The 19,179-nt window shown below is 43.7% G+C and overlaps 1 protein-coding gene across 1 annotated transcript in view; it reads right to left on the bottom strand.

Annotated features, from left to right (window-relative positions):
* Positions 1–189: 189 nt before the first annotated feature.
* ntn2 (netrin 2) overlaps positions 190–19,179 on the bottom strand; it is a 29,685-nt gene continuing 10,695 nt past the window's right edge. Inside the window, exons 2-6 of the mRNA XM_034106710.2 lie at positions 17,777–17,965; positions 11,556–11,705; positions 9,159–9,212; positions 4,116–4,190; positions 190–4,023 (exon numbers count right to left, since the gene is read on the bottom strand). Of these exons, the coding sequence (XP_033962601.1) occupies positions 3,638–4,023; positions 4,116–4,190; positions 9,159–9,212; positions 11,556–11,705; positions 17,777–17,965 (854 nt within the window). The 3' untranslated portion in view covers positions 190–3,637. The remainder of the gene's footprint in view (positions 4,024–4,115; positions 4,191–9,158; positions 9,213–11,555; positions 11,706–17,776; positions 17,966–19,179) is intronic.

Raw genomic sequence — 19,179 nt, 5'->3', positions numbered from 1 at the left:
AATTATACACACACATATACACACACACACACACACACACACACACACACACACACACACACACACACACACACACACACACACACACACACACACACACACACACACACACACACACACACACACACACACACACACACACACACACACACACACACACACACACACACACACACACACACACACACACACACACACACACACACACACACACACACACCTGTGAATGCTATAAATGCTGCGAAGAGGGGGGGAAACAAAGCAAAGCCGTTCTGGCCTCAGTTCCACTGCCAAGCTGCTGGGCTTGTTAACGTGAAACAACAGGACGGCGCTCCCTATGAGTCTCACAAAAAAAAAAAAACGTTCACAAGACTTTGCTTCCACCCCCCGAACAACATCTGGCTCACTTTTTACTTCTTATCTTTATTCCAACATTCAGGGTGGGCACTTGAGAAAATGAAAACAGAGCCAATAGAAAAAGGAAAGAAGGATTTTGTGCATGAAAGAAAGTCCAGATTTGAGGACACCGCGGTTTCTTTGTGTGCTGGGCGCTGGAGAGCCAGAGAGGCCTCCTGGGCACGCACTCTGACCATCAATCATAACGTGTCACACCGAACTCACATACCGGGGCGAGGAGACTGGTGCTACTGTAACACCACCTGTCTGACGGCCCACTGCGGACAGCAACACACACATAATTGACTGTTTGGTTCTGCATTTGAGCAAAATTCCAACGGTGGGAATTGTGCCCCGCATGGGCATAGTGCTGTCCGAGCTTTTGGTAACACTTTCTGACTCCCACATCTATAATTCATTAAAAACATACTTTATAATCTGCTAATAGCACTGTTTCATTATCGTTTTAAGCACTCAGAAATATATATATGATATATTTTTATAATAATCTATAGGTCAACCATCATAACACTTAATAATATAATGCATAGGAGATAACACGTTTCTGTAGGTGGCCATTATTTGCTTTTTGGTAAGAAATATAATTAATTCTAATTTGTCTGTTTAATTCTCTTGTTTCATCTTTACTTTAAGTTAACCTTAAGAGTAACCAATAACATTTAAAAAGCATACAAAAGGTATGTATTACATAAATGGGAATTATAATATATTAGGATAATGCATACAAAAATGTGACCAGCTATTATAAAGTATTATGATAGTTGACTATATCAGTCATTATAAGTGACTTATTAGGTCATAAATGATGGTAGTTGTTTAACTCACTATCCATTTTACGAGTGCTTATAACCAAAAGCATACAGTGGTATATAAACATATAACACAATGCAAGTGTGGATATAATGTTGTTGTTTTTAGATAAGTGTTACCAAACCTTTTGTCTTTGTGTGTTCTTTGCTCTTTTGTCACACTGTGGGTGATAATTCATTTTGGTTAAGGGTTTTGTTTTTGGATTAGATGAAATGTGTCATTATAAAAACAGACAGATAGACACAGATCCACAATCCTCGAGCAACACCCCGTTCAAAGTGTATAATAGCATTGACTGTCATGGCGTCCACATTCTTGGTAACATACAGTTCATAGACACTTCACAATCAGACCGTACACGAGTGAGCGTGTTCTTCACAGTTTGACATACATTCTCGGAAGACGTGAAAACAAGAGCTACAGCGCGGTACAGTAAACCACTGAGGGGGGGGGGGGGGGGGGGGTTTGGCAGCCTCGTTCTGCGCGGTCACTTATCTGAGACACTGAATACACAACATGCAAAATAGGTTTTAAAAAAAATACGTTTGGGGGGCTGACACAGAAGAGAGAAGAGACACTTTTGGCAGAATCACAAACCAAACATACGGCCGCAGCCAGAGGACCGTAACGACTCGCTAGCATGACAGGCCTGTCCGCACACTCACTGCTACGCTAGCTTGATGGGACCCTCAAAACTGTGTTTATCTTGTACTCTATTTAAATAAATTCTAATGTGCTTTACAAAATGAAATAACAGCAAAAGGCAGATAAAAAGCTTGAGAGCAACCAGACGGTCTCTCTGTGGTTTTTGTTGGTCCTGACATCTATAGCCTCTTAATTGAATTTAAAAGCTGACTACGCTTATTTGGCAAAAGATGACAGGGACTGTGTAAGGGTGGGCAAGTGGGGGGAAGATGACTCGGGAAGTTTTCCTTTGGATGCTCATTTTTAGTTTAGGTCTTGCTCGGCTCACTGTAAGGTTTTGATGGACCAGCACAAACCACAAACATGCAAACATAACAAAGCACATGAGGAATGAAATATGATCCTCGCGTGTCATAATACAATCAGTGAGCACTAAAACCTTCGCAGCCTCATTCATTTTGTCAAAATACACTAGAGAAAAACACGATTATGTTGTTTATCCAACTTTGTTTTCTTTTTACTGCATGAAAAGGAACTCTCGTTTCAATCTCTTATTTCGGCAAACAAGAGCCTGCCAGTCCAAATGTCCAGACATTTAAATACAAATAAATGACAATGGTTACACAACAACATCTGGAAGGCCACTACCGAGCGGATGACATTATCCATAAAGCAAAGAAAAAGTCTCCTTGGAAATATTGGGATTGTTCTGAAATTCCAGCCATTTGTCCACACCGCTTAATCTTTCTTCCAGAAAAATATGACAAGCCATGAGTCATGATGGTGATGCATGACTTTATAAACCACTCATGAGAGGGACTAGTGGTGAAGAGGCACAGCCCCGGAGGCCTGGAATGTGACACACACATGCAAACAGGGTTTGTTCTGCTTAAATGAAACAAAAGGATATATCTCAAACAAGGATATGGCTGTGATATGGATGGATGAGATACAAGTAGCCACACGAAGAATATAAACTCTACTATGAGCTGTGGCGTTGAATACTTGCAGATACAAGAGCCTACACGAGCAGTTCGTTCTGTGAGGGCTGTCTGGTTGCAGCAGCAGTGGTGGTGCGACTGAGGTTTGCTGTGGGAAACGTCCCGGCAAAAGGGAGCCCTGGGTTCCTCGCGGGACAACAGTTTCATAGTTTCAGTCTGTAGACCTTTAGCAAGTAGGTCTAACATTTTAACAGCAAAACGTTGGAAGGTTGTCAGGTGATCCAGCTCGAACTGATCCGAGTTGTTCCAACAAGGAACCGTGAGGAGGCCAAGCTGAGGATATGCAGCCTGTTTTGTTGCTGAGATCAGTCAGTGGAAAACACTGTTGAATAAAATCCTCAGTGTGAAATGTGGTATTTTCATACGTCAAACAAAGTGGCAGGAGACAGTCGGGTCTTGACAGGAAGCAGAGGCTGAAGGTCAGAGGGTCGTCGTCGGGGGACGAGTGGACATTTCCGCTGTCGTCGTCGAGGGAGGGAATAGCGTCTGTTTTTGTCTACACTTCATACCCTTTTTAATGGTCCCTTTTGAAGGCAAACCAATTAGACAAAAAAAAGACACAACAAAGACAAACCTTGAAAAATAAAAAGGAAAATAATTATACAATATACACAAAACGTGGTCCTTAAAAACAGGAAGGGTACATGCAGTCTTTCTAATGTGCAGTGTTCCCGTGATGATGGGAGACGGGGGAGGAGACAGAGTTGCTGGGTAAGGGTTCATGAAGGTGGGTGATGGAGGTATGGATGAACACTTCTGTCCCATCATGCTTTGCTGCACTTCCCCTTCTTCTCTTTGCGCTGGAACTTCCTCAGGCGTCTCGTCCAAACGTCCCTCCACTGGATCACCAGGCTGTTCTTATCAGCCATTAGGCCAATGCGTTCCCCCCCTGGACTGGTGGCCCCGCCCCCAGGCCCGACCCCGGGACCCGTCCCTGTGCCCATCCCGCCCTCGCTGCCGCCCATCACCAAGAACCGTTTGCTCATCTGGATCTTGGGACACTTGCAGGCCAGGTCCTTCATGTGGACCCACATGATGTTGTCGCCTCGCTTCAGGGGCTCTCCGCGGCTCTTGTACACAGACACCAGGTTAACGGAGAACTTGGCCCAGTCCCCGACCGTCTCCATGTCCAGCACGTTCACCTGCACCGCTGAGGACACATTCATAAAAGACACCCTCAGGTCAACAGTCCCAACACAGTATGTCTCTTAATTATGGCTGTGTTCAATTACATTTTCTTACCATAATCCTTTTTGCAATATTTCTTCATGTTGATCTTCAGGTTGCCCTTCACTGGTTTACAATACGACTCACAATCTGAAAAAAGACAAGGACACAACATATTTACTCTAGCAGGCTGTAAGAATACTTACTGACACTCAAATTACACACATAACGGGACACTTACACGCTTGAAATTGGAATCGTTGTCATAATAAGGGTGGCTGTCATAAAGCATTATGTGATGCTTTTGTAGCATCGATTCAGCACATGTGTAAAGTTAGTTTGAAACAACACTGTAAACTGTTACGTGCTGACAAACCACCAAGAAACAATACAGTTATAACAAAACAGATCACCAGGTGGCTTTCACATGGACACATGCCAAGTTTGTGAAATAAACACATTGTGTGCACTGTAAGAAGATTATTGTCAAATTAACAGTATTTTAGCAACAAGGATATAGTAATTGTTGTATTTCATACCACTGTTATATTACCATTACACTTCTTACAGTACTATGTCATTCTGTACAGTATTATCAGTATTATATTATATGCGACCGTAGCCTTAATATCCTTGAGTCTAACATTTAAGTCACAAGCAATATTTTCTGAACGCTGATGTTAAAACTTACAATACAACAAAAGATAGAGGTTTGCACTTTTTTTTTTTTTTGGCCAGCTGTTAGATTTATTGTAGAACAATAAACAGTTCCGCAAACGCATTGAAAATGTACAGTGGCATTCTGTACACAGTTAATATAGTAAGAAACTTAGAATGCATTATTACTATGAAAACACAAAATCATTTGCACCGGATGTAAAAAAGCTACTTTTTGGATTAAATGTCTACTTGACTCGAGCACGCTTATATCCCCACTTGCCCTCACAATAATATATATTCACTGACAGGGCTAAAGGTTGGATAATGTTGAGCTTGGTTTGGTTGTTGTGTGCTAAAATAAAACTTCTGACGAATCGCACATCAAACCGCTGCAGCGGCCGGTGCCGGGACGCAAGTTGAAACACACCAGAGTAGTAAAGTGTTCGGTTTGACAGGTTTTCGGGGGTCTGAGAAAAGACAGAGCGTGGTGGAGGCAGGTCATGGTTGGATGCATGTGAATAGACCTTGGCTGCCAGCGTGACGACAGAGACCACACACCGGACAGATGACCTCCACTGACCAATCAGTGAGGAGCCAGTGATGAGGTGTTATAATTACCATCGTGACGGTTCAAATAGACCTCTTGGCTCAGGGAACAATCTCCGATCTTTTCTTGACTGTCTTAAAACAGCCTTGGTTTAGTTGTCATGCATCTTTTTGCGGTTGACACTTCTTTAAACCGTCACGTGAATATGAAAACTGCAGTGGAAACAGTAACGCTCAGAAGCCAAGGTCAGGAAGCTACTACTTCACATTATTTTACAAGTTGGCCGAAGTTTACTTTCTACCTGAATAACAAATGACAACCTTTCCTTTAGACCAAGAACGTTGGAGAAAGGTTTAGTCGGAAAGATCATATGCAAGCATCTTTCCCCATGTTTTTTTCAAGCAATCTTGAAATATTAATTTTGTCATCGTCAAGCTTTGCTTCTCTGTGATCTTGAAATACATTTTCCATGAGCTTAAAGCAAAGAGAATGCAGAACTAAGAAGACAGGCCAAACGTAATGAACTTTAAAAAGCAGATGTTATTGTTAGAAATCAATAACAAGTGTTTTTAAATTGTGCTCATGGTAACTACTGCTACTGGAGATGTGACAAGAAAAAGAAATAGACCCTTTTAATCATTAGCCAGGCTCTACTGCACATGGCATTAGGTTTTATGTACCGTAGGACATTAGACCCACTTATTTCAATTGCAAAACTATGAGGAGGACACACAAATATTAAAACAATTGCCAAGATAGTCAACATGGTTTGTGTCAGTTTAAGGGGTACAAAAACCTGACCATTCTGCTGGCTGGGAATGTGGGGGCATACAACTGAAAAAGCACATGCTGGACTGGTATCTGCGGTCAGGCCGCTCATTGCCTTCAAGAGGAAAACCATTCAGTCATGTTGCTTCCCAAAGCAAACCAAATAAAATAGCTTAAAGTGAAATGCCCCAATTAGAAAAAAAGCAGCCGTGAGAGAGAGGAATTACATTTTTGGGGTTGCATGAGAGTCGGGGTGTTTCATCGTTCATTTTCTGGGGGGGAAGGACGGATGGAGCAATGGAAGGAGTGCAGCAGGAGAGAGAAACAGGGGACCAAGGAGCCCATAAAAATGTCCAGGAGGCTTGGCTGTATATCAGAGTGCTGGAGATTTTATTAGCCAGAGAGAGAGGAGAGACAAGGAAGGAAAGGGGGAAAGAGAGAGCAGATGGCAGCTTCCAATAACTCCGAAACAGGGTGGCTTTAAAAAAAACGACGATTGGAGGTGTAGATGTGGACGGGTTCAGAGGTGTAGGTGTGGATGGATTTGTGATGCTCACATGCTTTAAATAGATGATGTTAAATAGCGTAGCATGCTTAGGGTCTTTTTCATTATAAGTGAGCGTGTGGTTTCATGTGCAGATCTTTATCATGTAAGTGTGCATACAACTGTGACAGGCATGCATTTGTATGAGTTGTGCATGGATTGCATTAGTGCACAGACAATGTGTGTGTGTGTGTGTGTGTGTGTGTGTGTGTGTGTGTGTGTGTGTGTGTGTGTGTGTGTGTGTGTGTGTGTGTGTGTGTGTGTGTGTGTGTGTGTGTGTGTGTGTGTGTGTGTGTGTGTGTGTGTGTGTGTGTGTGTGTGTGTGTGTGTGTGTGTGTGTGTGTGTGTGTTATACAGTGGCTTGCCTGAAGGTATCAGTGGCAGGGAGACAGTGTGTGTTTTCCCATGAATGAAGAGCCACTTACTGCTGGCTGTTCACCTGGAAAAGCACTCGGTGAATCGCCCGCTGACCCAGAAGAGCGGCCCACTGAAAACACTCACGATTGGCCGTGGGGCTCTCGATGCCCTCGTTCCCTTCAGCCCCTCTCCCTGTGCCATGACAAGGACAAATTGCACCCACCGCCCCTAACACAAAAACTTTTTTAGGGCCTTGGGTTTGGACAAGGATTGGGGGAAATGCTCTGGGGTGCTTGGTGGCACCTGAGGTGAATTGGTGATCAAGAACTCTTGTGTTTCAGGACCCTGTAACATTTTCCCAGGGAAGAAGTACACACAAGAAAAGACTGTGTATGTTATGTCTTATTGTTTTGTCAAGCACTTTGTGACTTTGTCTGTAAAAAGCGCTTTATAAATAAACTTTACTTACTTACTTATCGCTTCATAATCTGTCCTATTAGATGTGTATGTAAAATAGTCATTTTTAGCATGTCAATTCTTCACTTATGGCCAAAAATGCATTTTGTGAGGTCACATTGTACTGGGCCTATTACATCAACATGGTATAAGTTCATAGGGTTGAGGCTGATATAAAAAACATCGGAAAATATTATATAAAAAGTTATTATTGAAATATAGTAATATTAAACGCTGTGGTTATATTGCATGTGCTGTAACTGCTCGCCTGTCAAGGTTCTCCTCCTGGGTTCTTCCTGTTTCCAGTCTTTGTGTTTAACTGATTCAAGCTCATTTAAATAAGCCAATTTATTATATTTATTTATGCACATGAGAAGGGTAAAAATACTCACATTCAACTCTTAGCAGTAGTAAAATAGGCATATTTTCTGAACTGTCAAACTAATGTTCAGTATACATTCTATATCAATTTAATAGGGTTTTATCTTTATAATATAGGCCTATGTAATGTGCAGCGACTGTGACCAAGTTTGGCATTCAACTTCAATATTCTCCAGTACACTTAAGTTTGTATCAGCCATTATAGACCTCATTACCCTATAACTCAAACTGTAGATGAAAGGTAGGAAGTTAAGAGTGTTATGAGCAGAGATCTACTGACAAAATAAACTTTGGAGAAGAGAGAAGATACAAGAATAATAAAATGACATGCTGTTGCTGTAAAGTGTGTGTGTGCGTGAGCGTGTGTGTGTGTGTGTGTGTGTGTGTGTGGCCTAGCATTACTATACTTGTGGGGACCTAAATCTGTTTACATAGTCACGTGTGGGGACTCGCCTCCCTTATGGGGACAAATTGGAGGTCCCCATGAGGGGGATCATTACTTTTAGGGTGAAGACTTGGTTAGGATTAGGATTAGGGTTAAGGTTAAGTGTAAGGGTTAGGGTTAGGCATGTGTTGGTTATGGTTAAGGTTAGGATAAGTCTCTAGGAAATGCATGTAAGTCAATGTAATGTCCCCTGAAGTGATGTATACATGGTATGTGTGTGTGTGTGTGTGTGTGTGTGTGTGTGTGTGTGTGTGTGTGTGTGTGTGTGTGTGTGTGTGTGTGTGTGTGTGTGTGTGTGTGTGTGTGTGTGTGTGTGTGTGTGTGTGGTGTGTGTGTGTGTGTGTGTGTGTGTGTGTGTGTGTGTGTGTGTGTGTGTGTGTGTGTGTGTGTGTGTGTTAGATGATCTGCAGCCTGAGTGATGATATATTTTATAAACTCACTAATGAATCAACATTTCCAAATCAACACCACCCTTCAAATCAAATAGCCACAGAAGGAAAAACAAGGGCAGGGTAATTGACCGGAGCGCAAATTGGACAGTTCAAGGGAGAGACTGAACAAATTTCCCCCCAGCCCCTTGCCAACACTTTTTCACGCCTCAAAACTCCCCCTTCCAATATATCTCGCAGCTAAACTTGAACTAATCACCTCTGCTGCCTAGCTAGCGGCCTTGGCTTTGAGCTGCAGTTACAGAGAGAGCACAGCGAGGCTCCACTAACTTGAGGTTAGCGGTTTTGGGGGAAACTGTGCCAAGGACACAGGATTTCAAGACAATGGAAAAAGTCTGCAGGTCCCAGTGCACTCGTTCTCTTTGCCGAACTTCAAAAGCGGAGACCCACCCTTCATTAATATTTATTCCACACCTTAAAACTCGGTTCCAGAAAAATAAAAAAAAGACGTTTTTGTTCCTCTCATAAAGCAGTGGTGCTCATGGGCGAGGTGCGGAGAGCGAATACTAACCTGCTGGTTCCTCTGTGCTGCTCACCACAACTGTGGGGTTGACCACCGGGATTTCTGAAACACACGCACAAAAGAAACAAAGTTATTTTGCTGCTTAAATGTACATTCATGCCTTTGGCCGTTTAGATTCTGCTCAATGCCTGCTTTAAAGTGCATGTGTGATTAAAGAAGTAAAACTGAAATCATTAAAAAAGTTGCTCCGACGTGTTGGCATGGAAAACCTTTTTGAAAATATCAATACGCCCACAAAATAGGGCGAGTGTTGAGAAGAAGTAAAAGATGTATGAGTTCACCAAGGTCAAATAAATACCGAGGTTGTCATACAGTAGGTTTGTATTGTGACAACGACATGCATGAAAACACATGGGACAGTGCAGATAGACATGCCAGATAAGCACTGGCAGACTGACGGGGATACTTATTGGTGGTGAGAGGGAAGACAGGCTTAAGTAAACCATGCATTCCACAGACTAACATGGTGGTTTCACTGTCATTTCTAAAGAATATGTTTGAAAACCCTGAGAAAGTGGAAGACCTAATGGAAGTTTAAGAGCCATCTCAGAGGATGCATCACAAATTCTCCCAGTAATCCAGTTTGGAGAAGTCAATCCATTCATGGCGGCACACATCTGAGGCAGGGGTTGATTCTTTGAGGTTGAAATAGAAAGGTGGCTGCACTAGATTAGTCTCGTCCTCCCCGAACAGATGTGGGGTTAACACAGCTATGTAATCTCCATACAAGACAGATGGACGGATGGCAAGGGGGCAATTTAGGTTGGATCGTCTTGAGACAGATGCAGCCCGCCCTCGCTGTGCCCGCTGGCTCCTCTCAGAAGTGCCTTGTGGAATTCCTCCAGGACTTCAATTTTAATCGTATGCAACTTTCCAATACAAATGCTAATGCTAACAACGGGCCCTCTGCTTTTACCGTAAACAGAGCTACTGGAACGCCGGCTTAGCGTCCACCCAGAGGATCTGCTGACGGTTTGACCCAAGCGAGTGGGAGTGTGTTGGCAGGAGGAGGGCGGGTTTGTTGGAAAGCTGTTTTGAGGGAAAAGCAGCAGTTGTCTCTCTGAAATTATGGACACCCCGCCAACATAAACAAACAAGGGCACAGAGCTTTGTGAAGGCAGGCGCAGCTGCTCGAAGCCACTTTGAGTCTGCGTGCCCCCATGGCCACATCTTGTGAAGACAGACAGATGATGAAAGGATCATTCAGATGAGGGTTGCTGCCATCATACTAATTGGCTGCTTAATGGGCTTGTCTTCTGTCTTGGGGTCCGGGAGCCTCAAAGGAAGTACGATTGCCCACCGTGAGGCCATATTGACACACACAGTTGTCATTAACTCTATTCATAATGGATCCAAATGTGCGCATGTACTTAAAACGCACATACACACTTCTTCTTGTTCTCACTGGGATGGTTCAGCGGCACTCAGCTGAGTGGGGTCTGCCATGCATGACCACAGTTGTTTCCGTCTTCTCGCCCGTCCGCCATCTGCTCTGGAGCGGCATGTGAGAGAAGCAGCACGGCAGCATGGGGCACAGTGTGGCGGAGGTCGGTGCGGTGCTGGGCGGCGCTTTGCTTTGGTGGAGCCTTTTCTTGTGAGTGTGTGCAGCCTGTGCCCGCACCGCATGGCACACAGTGTGGTGGAAAGTTGCCCTCCATTACACATGCCCGCCGCATGTGCCGGGCCACTGGCAAATGTCATCACCCCCACACGCACACATTCGCGTTTGTCACAGGAAATTAAAAAGCTGATGCAAACTACACACACTATATCATCGACAGCCAGTGAAACAGCAATAACCAACTCATGAGTTCTCACACGACCAGCTCTCCACACAGATCTGACTTTGTCTCTAGGCCCGTTGCACACATGTTGTGGGCTGCTCTAAGTGCCATTAGAGCGTTTCAGTGGCTATGCTAACCCACAGTGTACTGTACTGTATATACAGGGATTGTGTGGGTTGGTTGGATGTGCCTTTCATGAAGCCGGAATGAGGGACGTGTGCTTTCAATTAGGATCTGTAATCTTACTGCTTTGAGGATGTTCTGCTCCATGCGTATTTCTCTACTCCTTTGTAACAATCCATTACGCCTCTTCTGTTATGTTCTTTAAAAAGGGGTGTGCCAGGGTTTTGCAGTAACATGCATTGGCTCACTGCCAGGATGATTAAATGATGAAGCTGAATGCAGTGTGTGTGTGTGTGTGTGTGTGTGTGTGTGTGTGTGTGTGTGTGTGTGTGTGTGTGTGTGTGTGTGTGTGTGTGTGTGTGTGTGTGTGTGTGTGTGTGTGTGTGTGTGTGTGTGTGTGTGTGTGTGTGTGTGTGTGTGTGTGTGTGTGTGTGTGTGTGTGTGTGTGTGTGTGTGTGTGTGTGTGAGAGTCACTCACTGATGCAAGGGGCCACAGGCGAGCGGCTCTGCTGGTAGCCCTTGGCGCAGCGGTTGCAGGTGATGCCGGTGACGCCGTCCTTGCAGGGGCACTGACCGGTGGTCTGGTTGCACGTCTTGCCGGCTGCGCCCACAGGGTGGCAGTCACAGGCTGGGGTGGGGGGGGGGCAGGTGTGAGGAAGAGAGGGGGGTGTGATACAAGAAGGAAGGGAGAGAGAACATACATTAACAGAATGACTCACTCTTATGACTATCTCTGGGTTATGAAAGAAGGTATGCACGTTTCTGGGTACAAAGGAATACTTAGGCCAAAAATTGGCAACAAAAACATTTTCTTCCAAGGTGACACAGAGTTTGAAGCATTGCTTTAAATGTTGTCTCTAATGATTTTGCAGCAGACAACAGATAAGCGGTATGGCTAAATGTTTGGCTCAGGGCTTCAGCATCTGTTTCGATGCTTTGGGTTCCTTGAAACTGTGATAATTTGTTTGTTTATGCGAAAAGAGAAATTCATTAAAAAAAAAGCGTGTTTGAAATTGTTAGGAGACCGAGAGGAGATCACTGCGCCCTCCTCTCTCCTCTCTGCTCATTTCCGCTCCCTAACCGCTGTCCGGTTCCTGCCAGGTGACACATGCTGCCGTTCATCACCAAAAGTTCAGTCGATGCCCAGCGAAAGCCAACAGCAACAAAAAATGCTCCGGTCACCTCGCATTTTATGACTTTTGCTGGTTCTGGGCAATTTATTAAATTCCCCTTGAGCAAGGTGAGGTTTTTTTAATTTAAAGAGGTGTTAAATAAAAGAGCTGGCGTGCTGGTGAAGCCTTAGAGAGCTTTCCTAGATGATAGATAGGATGAAGCAACACATTGGAGAGTGAAATGTGAAGTGGAGGATCTGAGAGGAACAGGGACAGAGACAGCGTGTCAGTGTAGTCCAAACAGAGCCTCTGGTGTGCTGAGCAGCGTAAACAGCAGTGAATCTAACCAAACTGTGTCTACTCCGACTCCACTAAATAAACACACATTTGTTCTTTGAGTAATAAACGCATACTTAACATTTCACAGCAGTCCAGCCAGACAAACACATCAGTGACATATCAAAACAAATGTAAGACTTTTACATCTCGCTGAGTGGTCGGCAGGGGTGTGACTGATTAGTTTCCACTTCGAATTTGTGCAAAACAAAACAGGTCCGAGTACAGAAAAGTATCCTCTCATATCTTATCAGCCGACGTGCTGCCAGAAATAAAACAAAGCAGGAAATGCAGGGGAACATTCTGCCTTGTTTGCAATGTTAGTGTTTGGAAAACAGGCGCAGGCTAGTGCAACATGAATGAAGAGAGTGACTCAAACGTAACACGATAGCTTTAATTGTCCAAACGTATCAAGAAAAAGACAAGAAATTACACTTTGGGGAAAAACCCTGTAACCCAACAGTTCGTTACAGCGCTTGCCAGAGGAAGGCAGCTGCTAACATGTCACGCCTTTTCTTCCCACCACTTGATGGAACTGTGAATGTGTTTATTTGTGCCGGAAAATGTCCGCTGCTACAACAGAGGAGAGGCTAAAGACCCTACCACCTGTTGACTGGGCAACGGGAGGGTTTAAATGGCTGAAACGGACCCAGGAGTGATCGTGTGTGTCTGGCTGCGGGGTGGGAAGGGGATTAACGGCGGCTCAGATCTTCAGAAACACGTTTGCCTTTTTTCCGGCAAGGCCAAGCGGTCCACAGGTGTCAGAGTGCCTGCGCTCCGTTTGAAGCTGTGCGCAGAGACGTAAATCTGATGCTTCAGCGTCCGTGCACAACTCAAGCTTTGAGGAAACGCAAGCTTTGATGGCACTTGGTAAGACTTCCTGTCTGACTTAGAGGGAATACACATCTGCATATGGCAGGATGTCAGAGGTCAAATCAACAAGAGCCCCCCTGCTGTGTGTCTGATGCTCTGTGTCAACCACATCATCTCATCCACAAGAGCTGTTAACAGGTACTAATCTCAGAGTACTTTGTGTTCACAAAAAAGGTCACAATCTCAGATTTTAGCTTACTAAATGTGAATACTTTCTGGTTTCTTTACTTCTCTTGGAAACACTGATCAACATATCTGGCATTTTTTTTTTTTTTTTTTTTTTTTTTTTTTATACTTTATTTTTTAATTTGTAGACAATACAGAGGAAAAAAACAAAAAAACATATCTGGCATTTTATGAACTACTAATCTGTCCTTCCTGTAGTTTGTTCCCCTCTCCGTTTCTGTTAAATAATTTGTCCAAAGCTCATGTGGGACTAACGCCGCCGTTACTTGATCTGATAGAAGTCTGTAGTCGCTCTGTCATGCCTGCACAGACATGATGACGAACAGCACAAGCCATCAACTCAATCCTCTGACTACGAACAACATGTGAGTAGTGTTAGGAGTTCTCACTTGCCGTCTAAACAATCATAAGCTGTTAAGACATCGTAGTTTATTGTCCGTGTACATTGTTCTGTAAACAGCCAGCAAGTGCCGGATCTGAACGGGCTGTAAGAGGCAGGATGGGGACGGGGGGTGCTGGTGTCAATCTCCACCCCCCCAGATCTCCTCCTTGAACTGCTTTTCTGAAGTTTTTATGTGCAGGGGCTCGGGCCAGTTTAGAAGCAGTAAAAAGCGCCCTCAGAGGTTGTTGATGACTTTTCAAGCCTTTGCGAAGACGTGACAGGCAGCGCGTAGGGATTTGTAGTCCTTTGACAGGCTCAGTGTAACTGATTCGCGTTGCTCTGTGCCTGTGCGTGCATACGGGATAAAGCACTGTTGAGAACTGCTTTTTGTCTGCTGTTATTGACAGTGGCATTGCACATTCAAACAGGGGTGTTATGTGTGCCCTTTGTTGGACATTTGTATCAGTAAGATATGTTGCGTGGCTTTTTAACTGTGAAGATACATACAAATGTCAAAATGGTGCATTTCATGGGCATGTTTATGCTGCTATAGGCCAGGTACCTTATTCCTAACTTAAAATGACCCTAAGGTTAGGTTGTGTAACACTTTCTGTTCGCAGTGTTTTCTAGATCCTCCGCTTTAAAAAGATATTCGACATAATGACAAACTGCCAATGTGGTTTATGTTGGCTACTTCAAATGGACCTTGGCCTCTTTTTCAATGCCTTTTATCAATGCTCCTTGTGGTCAAACGGATAACAGCTGTACGGCTTGGACTCGCATAAAAACCTTGTACTTTTGAGGAGCTCATATACTGCAGCCAGGCCATGTGGGGGATTGCCATGTTTCTTTCATTGTGCTGACTGCTAATGCTCGTGACACTGTAAAGGGCCCGTGGAGAGGCTGGTTCCTGGGCATTTGAACTGGAGAGCTGGCACCCTGCAGCTTTCTGTGTGTGGGTGGTGATGGAGGCAGTTACACCTCCTCATATCCTCCACAGAGTGTGTATCGACACCCGTCCACGGAACACGTCTCATTAGAAACAGACACGGCCTGTTTGTCATCTCGGAGCCTGCGCGGCCCCCACTCCTGTCTCGCCTTTTAGAAAAACACCTGTATTTTATTGCTCAGCCGCACCGCACCTCTGACCTCTCTCTTGACCCTGACACATGAGATAAAACACGGAGGAGGGCAAACATCAGGGACTCTGCGGTAAAAGAAAAAGACAACGGTTTGAAGGCTCCTAGTGAGTCATGGTGGAGTTCTGGAGGAAGAGAAGATGGCGGTTATATAAAATCATGGGAGATGGAGATCAAATAAGTGAACAAGGCCTGATTTGAAGCAAAATGACAGCTCCTAGAAGGCTGTGGAATTGCCCCGATCAATCATGGAGCCAGACGCTCAGCAGAGGCTTTTCGGACGTTAACTTTCATTTCCGTCACATCTGGGGCCTTTGAGAGGGAGGGAGATAAACTGTTTACCACCTGATCGTGAGCTTTGATAAGGACAAATTGCACTGTCAGGGTGGTTTGTGTGTGTGTGTGTGTGTGTGTGTGTGTGTGTGTGTGTGTGTGTGTGTGTGTGTGTGTGTGTGTGTGTGTGTGTGTGTGTGTGTGTGTGTGTGTGTGTGTGTGTGTGAGAGAACATCACACAGCAAGATATTGCGGGAAATGGAAGATGAGGAAACAATTTGCACACGTGGACGCACATCTCAGGACTGATCTCCTGTCAGATCTCCTTCTGTCAGCGCTTCGATGCAGCAGCAGCTCGAATTACTTCAGTTTTAAGGAATGTGACCAAGTCGCTGTGGAGTATTGCCGTTATGTGATGTATGGCTCGACATCTTAGCGCAACTAACATGGGCAAGTGGGCCGTGATATCGTGCCATTTCTAACCTCCCGGTGTTTGGTTTCAGCTTGGGGTCGGCTGCAGAAGGAAAACTGAGCGGCGGCCAGCGGGAGATTTTCGGCATGACATTTTAACCAAACGATCTTCACGGCTATGAGCGTTGGCAGTTTCTGTCTGATGCTGTTTTTTTATTGTCTGGAAGGGATTTTTTACCTTCTTCAGGATCAAAAGGAGAAGAAACGCTATTGATTTGAATGTTTGCCTGAACAACAAGTAAAGGGAACTGGTGTTATTTTAGCAATGAGTCCAGTAAGGCTTTCAGTAAAATATCAGCATAAAAGATATTCGCTGCAAATGTGAAATAATAAAGTGGTGAAAGATATGTGTCCAAGAGAAATGCCTCGGTCAAGTGATTATATTATGTGGTGTGTGTGGTAGAGAGAAACATGTTATGTGACAGCCAGAAAGGCTTTGGGCAAATCATACATTTCTTTCTCTTTGCTTTTGTATGGCAAGCTAGACATGCTGATAATTCTTATTAAAAGTTACCATGAACGTGCGTGTCTCTAATCATAACTTTTCAAACGTGATTACATAAGTATTAGCGGGGTTAGAACGTCTCAATCAGCTTTTGTTTGAGCATTTTCTAAACATTTAGCACGGCATTCTGCCAAAAGAAAAGCCAAACTGACCTTAAATTAATAATCCGTGACATTTTCATATAAATAACCGTTCATTTCTGCTACTCGATTACTGATGGATACAACAGAAAGTGATTCTTGTTCATGAGAACTTTTCCATTAGGAGTTATAAACATAGGGTTGGTAATTCTTTCCCAGAAACATTCTTGTGTTTTTGGTTTCTGACAGCAGAAGAAGAACTGGGTATTAAGTTTTGTATAAGCACTGATCAGCACCACGTATGAATAGAGCAAGAAAAGCGTGCCACGCAAATCTTATAAGCAGAAAGTGGAAGAGAAAATAGAGCTTTGTTTCTGCTTGATTGACAAATGGTGTGTAGAAAAACGTGAAGCTTTTAGCAGCAAGGAAAATATCATGGAAATCAACTTGTAAAAGATCTATTACAGACAAATAAACTCAAACATTAAAGAAATACGTTACCCCTAAAATGATCACATTATTTAATCACACCATGTTACCTGGAATTTGGGAATAAAGCTGTGTTTATACATTTGCCTCCAAAAAGAGAGAACATTTTAGATGAATGTAAATTGGGGCCGAGTTTAACAGCGAAACTACTTAAACTCATTGACAAACTCCAACACAATTGATGCAGTATAATCCACGTCTCTTAGTTGTATGGTTCCTGCTTCCCAAACGCGTGCATTTTCCTTTGCTAAAACCTACTATTACCGTATACCTTACTAACCTAGCAATAACTGAAATTCATTATAGATGTCATCCTCTGCTTTTGGACTCTTTCTTAACAATTAAATAAGGTTTCCTCCAACAATTCAAAGACTCAGTAATTGATATACAATTAAATGTTTTGAGAAAGAAGTAGTCCTTTAAAGGTCACCTATTATGCAAAATCGACTTTTTCATGTATTTTACAAATCAACATGTGTCCCCTCTGTGTAAAGAGATTCTGAACGTTTCGGGAAAAAAGCTTCTCTCACTTTTTGTCCTGATCCATTTATATATATTGAAAAAAAATCAGAAAATGAGCTGATCAGATTTTGGCCACTTTATGATGTCATAACGATTTGTTGGCTTGTGTAACCATTAGCCAATCAGCAACCAAGGTAACCCCCCCCTATCACCAGCATCTCCTCCTAGAGCACCATTGTGTTCTTTGTAACCAATTATCTCGCAGAGGGGCGTGGGGAGTGTCACCTTGGTATTCCGAACCAAACACTTCAGACCTATAATATATTGATGAAAAACAGTAGGGGACCTTTAACTAGTATGCATTCTACAACAGTTTTGTGTTGGACGTTACCTTTGCAGGCCCGTCGGTGGGTGATGGGTCGGGCCATGTCTCTGTAGAAGCCCTCCTTGCAGTAGTGGCAGTGGCGGCCTGCGGTGTTGTGGCGGCAGTTCATGCAGACGCCGCCGCTCTTCCTCCCCGACAGCTTGTACAGCTCCATGTTGAAGCGACAGCGCCGAGCGTGGAGGTTGCAGTTGCACGCTGCAGAGGGAAGAAGAAGGCTGTCAGTAATGTGATAACATCAGCCAATGTGGGTGAAACTAACAGTATCTTCAAAGTTAGAGGACATGTTCCCATGAAGCGTGCATTGCAGTTTAACTTGGGCTCACTTCCGTGTGGATCACCAAGAGAGCTGGCGGAGACTTTCCAGGAACAGCGAGTGCTTTATAATCCACACTGCGGCTGTGTGCTTGGCTGCTATTCAAGAACTCATCAATCAAAAGGGATATTTGCAGAGCTCATTTTCTCCATTTCATAATTAATGAATTCAGCTTTTCTCAGTCCATTAGGTATTAATCACGGCAAAGAGAGACATCAGTTTCATGAATCACTGATGCGTAAAGGCTCCTAAGATCTATTAAAAGCTAGAAATGCTCAGATAAAGAAGTGGGCCGGAGCTAGCTGTCTTCTAAATGAGGCGAGTCGCAATATATGGGCCATAAGAAGTTCCTCGCTTGAAATCCAGCTGATTCCTTTATGTCTTTTCACCTCACCAGTCTTTCCATTATTTCCTCCACATTAGGCCTCGTTCTCCAGCTCCGACAGATCCACTCTCTACATGTGGGCTTTGCGTTTGAGCAGCATCATGAGAAACCTCGCCTTCTTGTTGGTGTAACAGAGTTTGATCCATACCCGCTGCTGCTAAATCAGAGTCAGACCTGAGACATGAAGACTTGGCTTCAAAGACGAGCGAAGCTCCGGTTCAAAGTGATCCGCAGATAAATTAGGAAGAAGTAAACACCAGCAGAGATGTTTGACCAGAAATGTCAACAGTTATGGCAAACAAGGATTATTAGGGAGGTGATATTAATTATTCTGGTGGGAACGGATTGTGAAAAATGCTCAAACAATGGATGTTTTGAAGAGAATAAAGACGCCATGATGGGGAATAAGTGAAGACAGACTGTCTGAAGTAATAGGAGGCCCTTTATGCGAGTGGCTTTGCGTGACTTACAGTGACTAGTGAAAAGACAGAGATTAATCTAAAACTGAGAAAACAAGAGCAGCAACGATGAGAATATATTAACCTTTAAAGTCATTTTCAATGCAAAAAGGTTCGGGAAAGTTGGTTAAGCGTCCCAAAAATGAAGATTGACTTCTCAGTTTAATATATCTCGTTAAAACTTAAATAATTGCCAGACTAATCAAAAATCATGGACATATTTTAAATTCTGACATCCTTTGGATACTTTTCT

Source organism: Pseudochaenichthys georgianus, chromosome 19 (assembly GCF_902827115.2).
Source record: "Pseudochaenichthys georgianus chromosome 19, fPseGeo1.2, whole genome shotgun sequence".
NCBI lineage: Eukaryota > Metazoa > Chordata > Actinopteri > Perciformes > Channichthyidae > Pseudochaenichthys > Pseudochaenichthys georgianus.
Note: the sequence above shows the minus strand (reverse complement) of the source record. Positions and strands in the feature narration are given on the sequence as shown.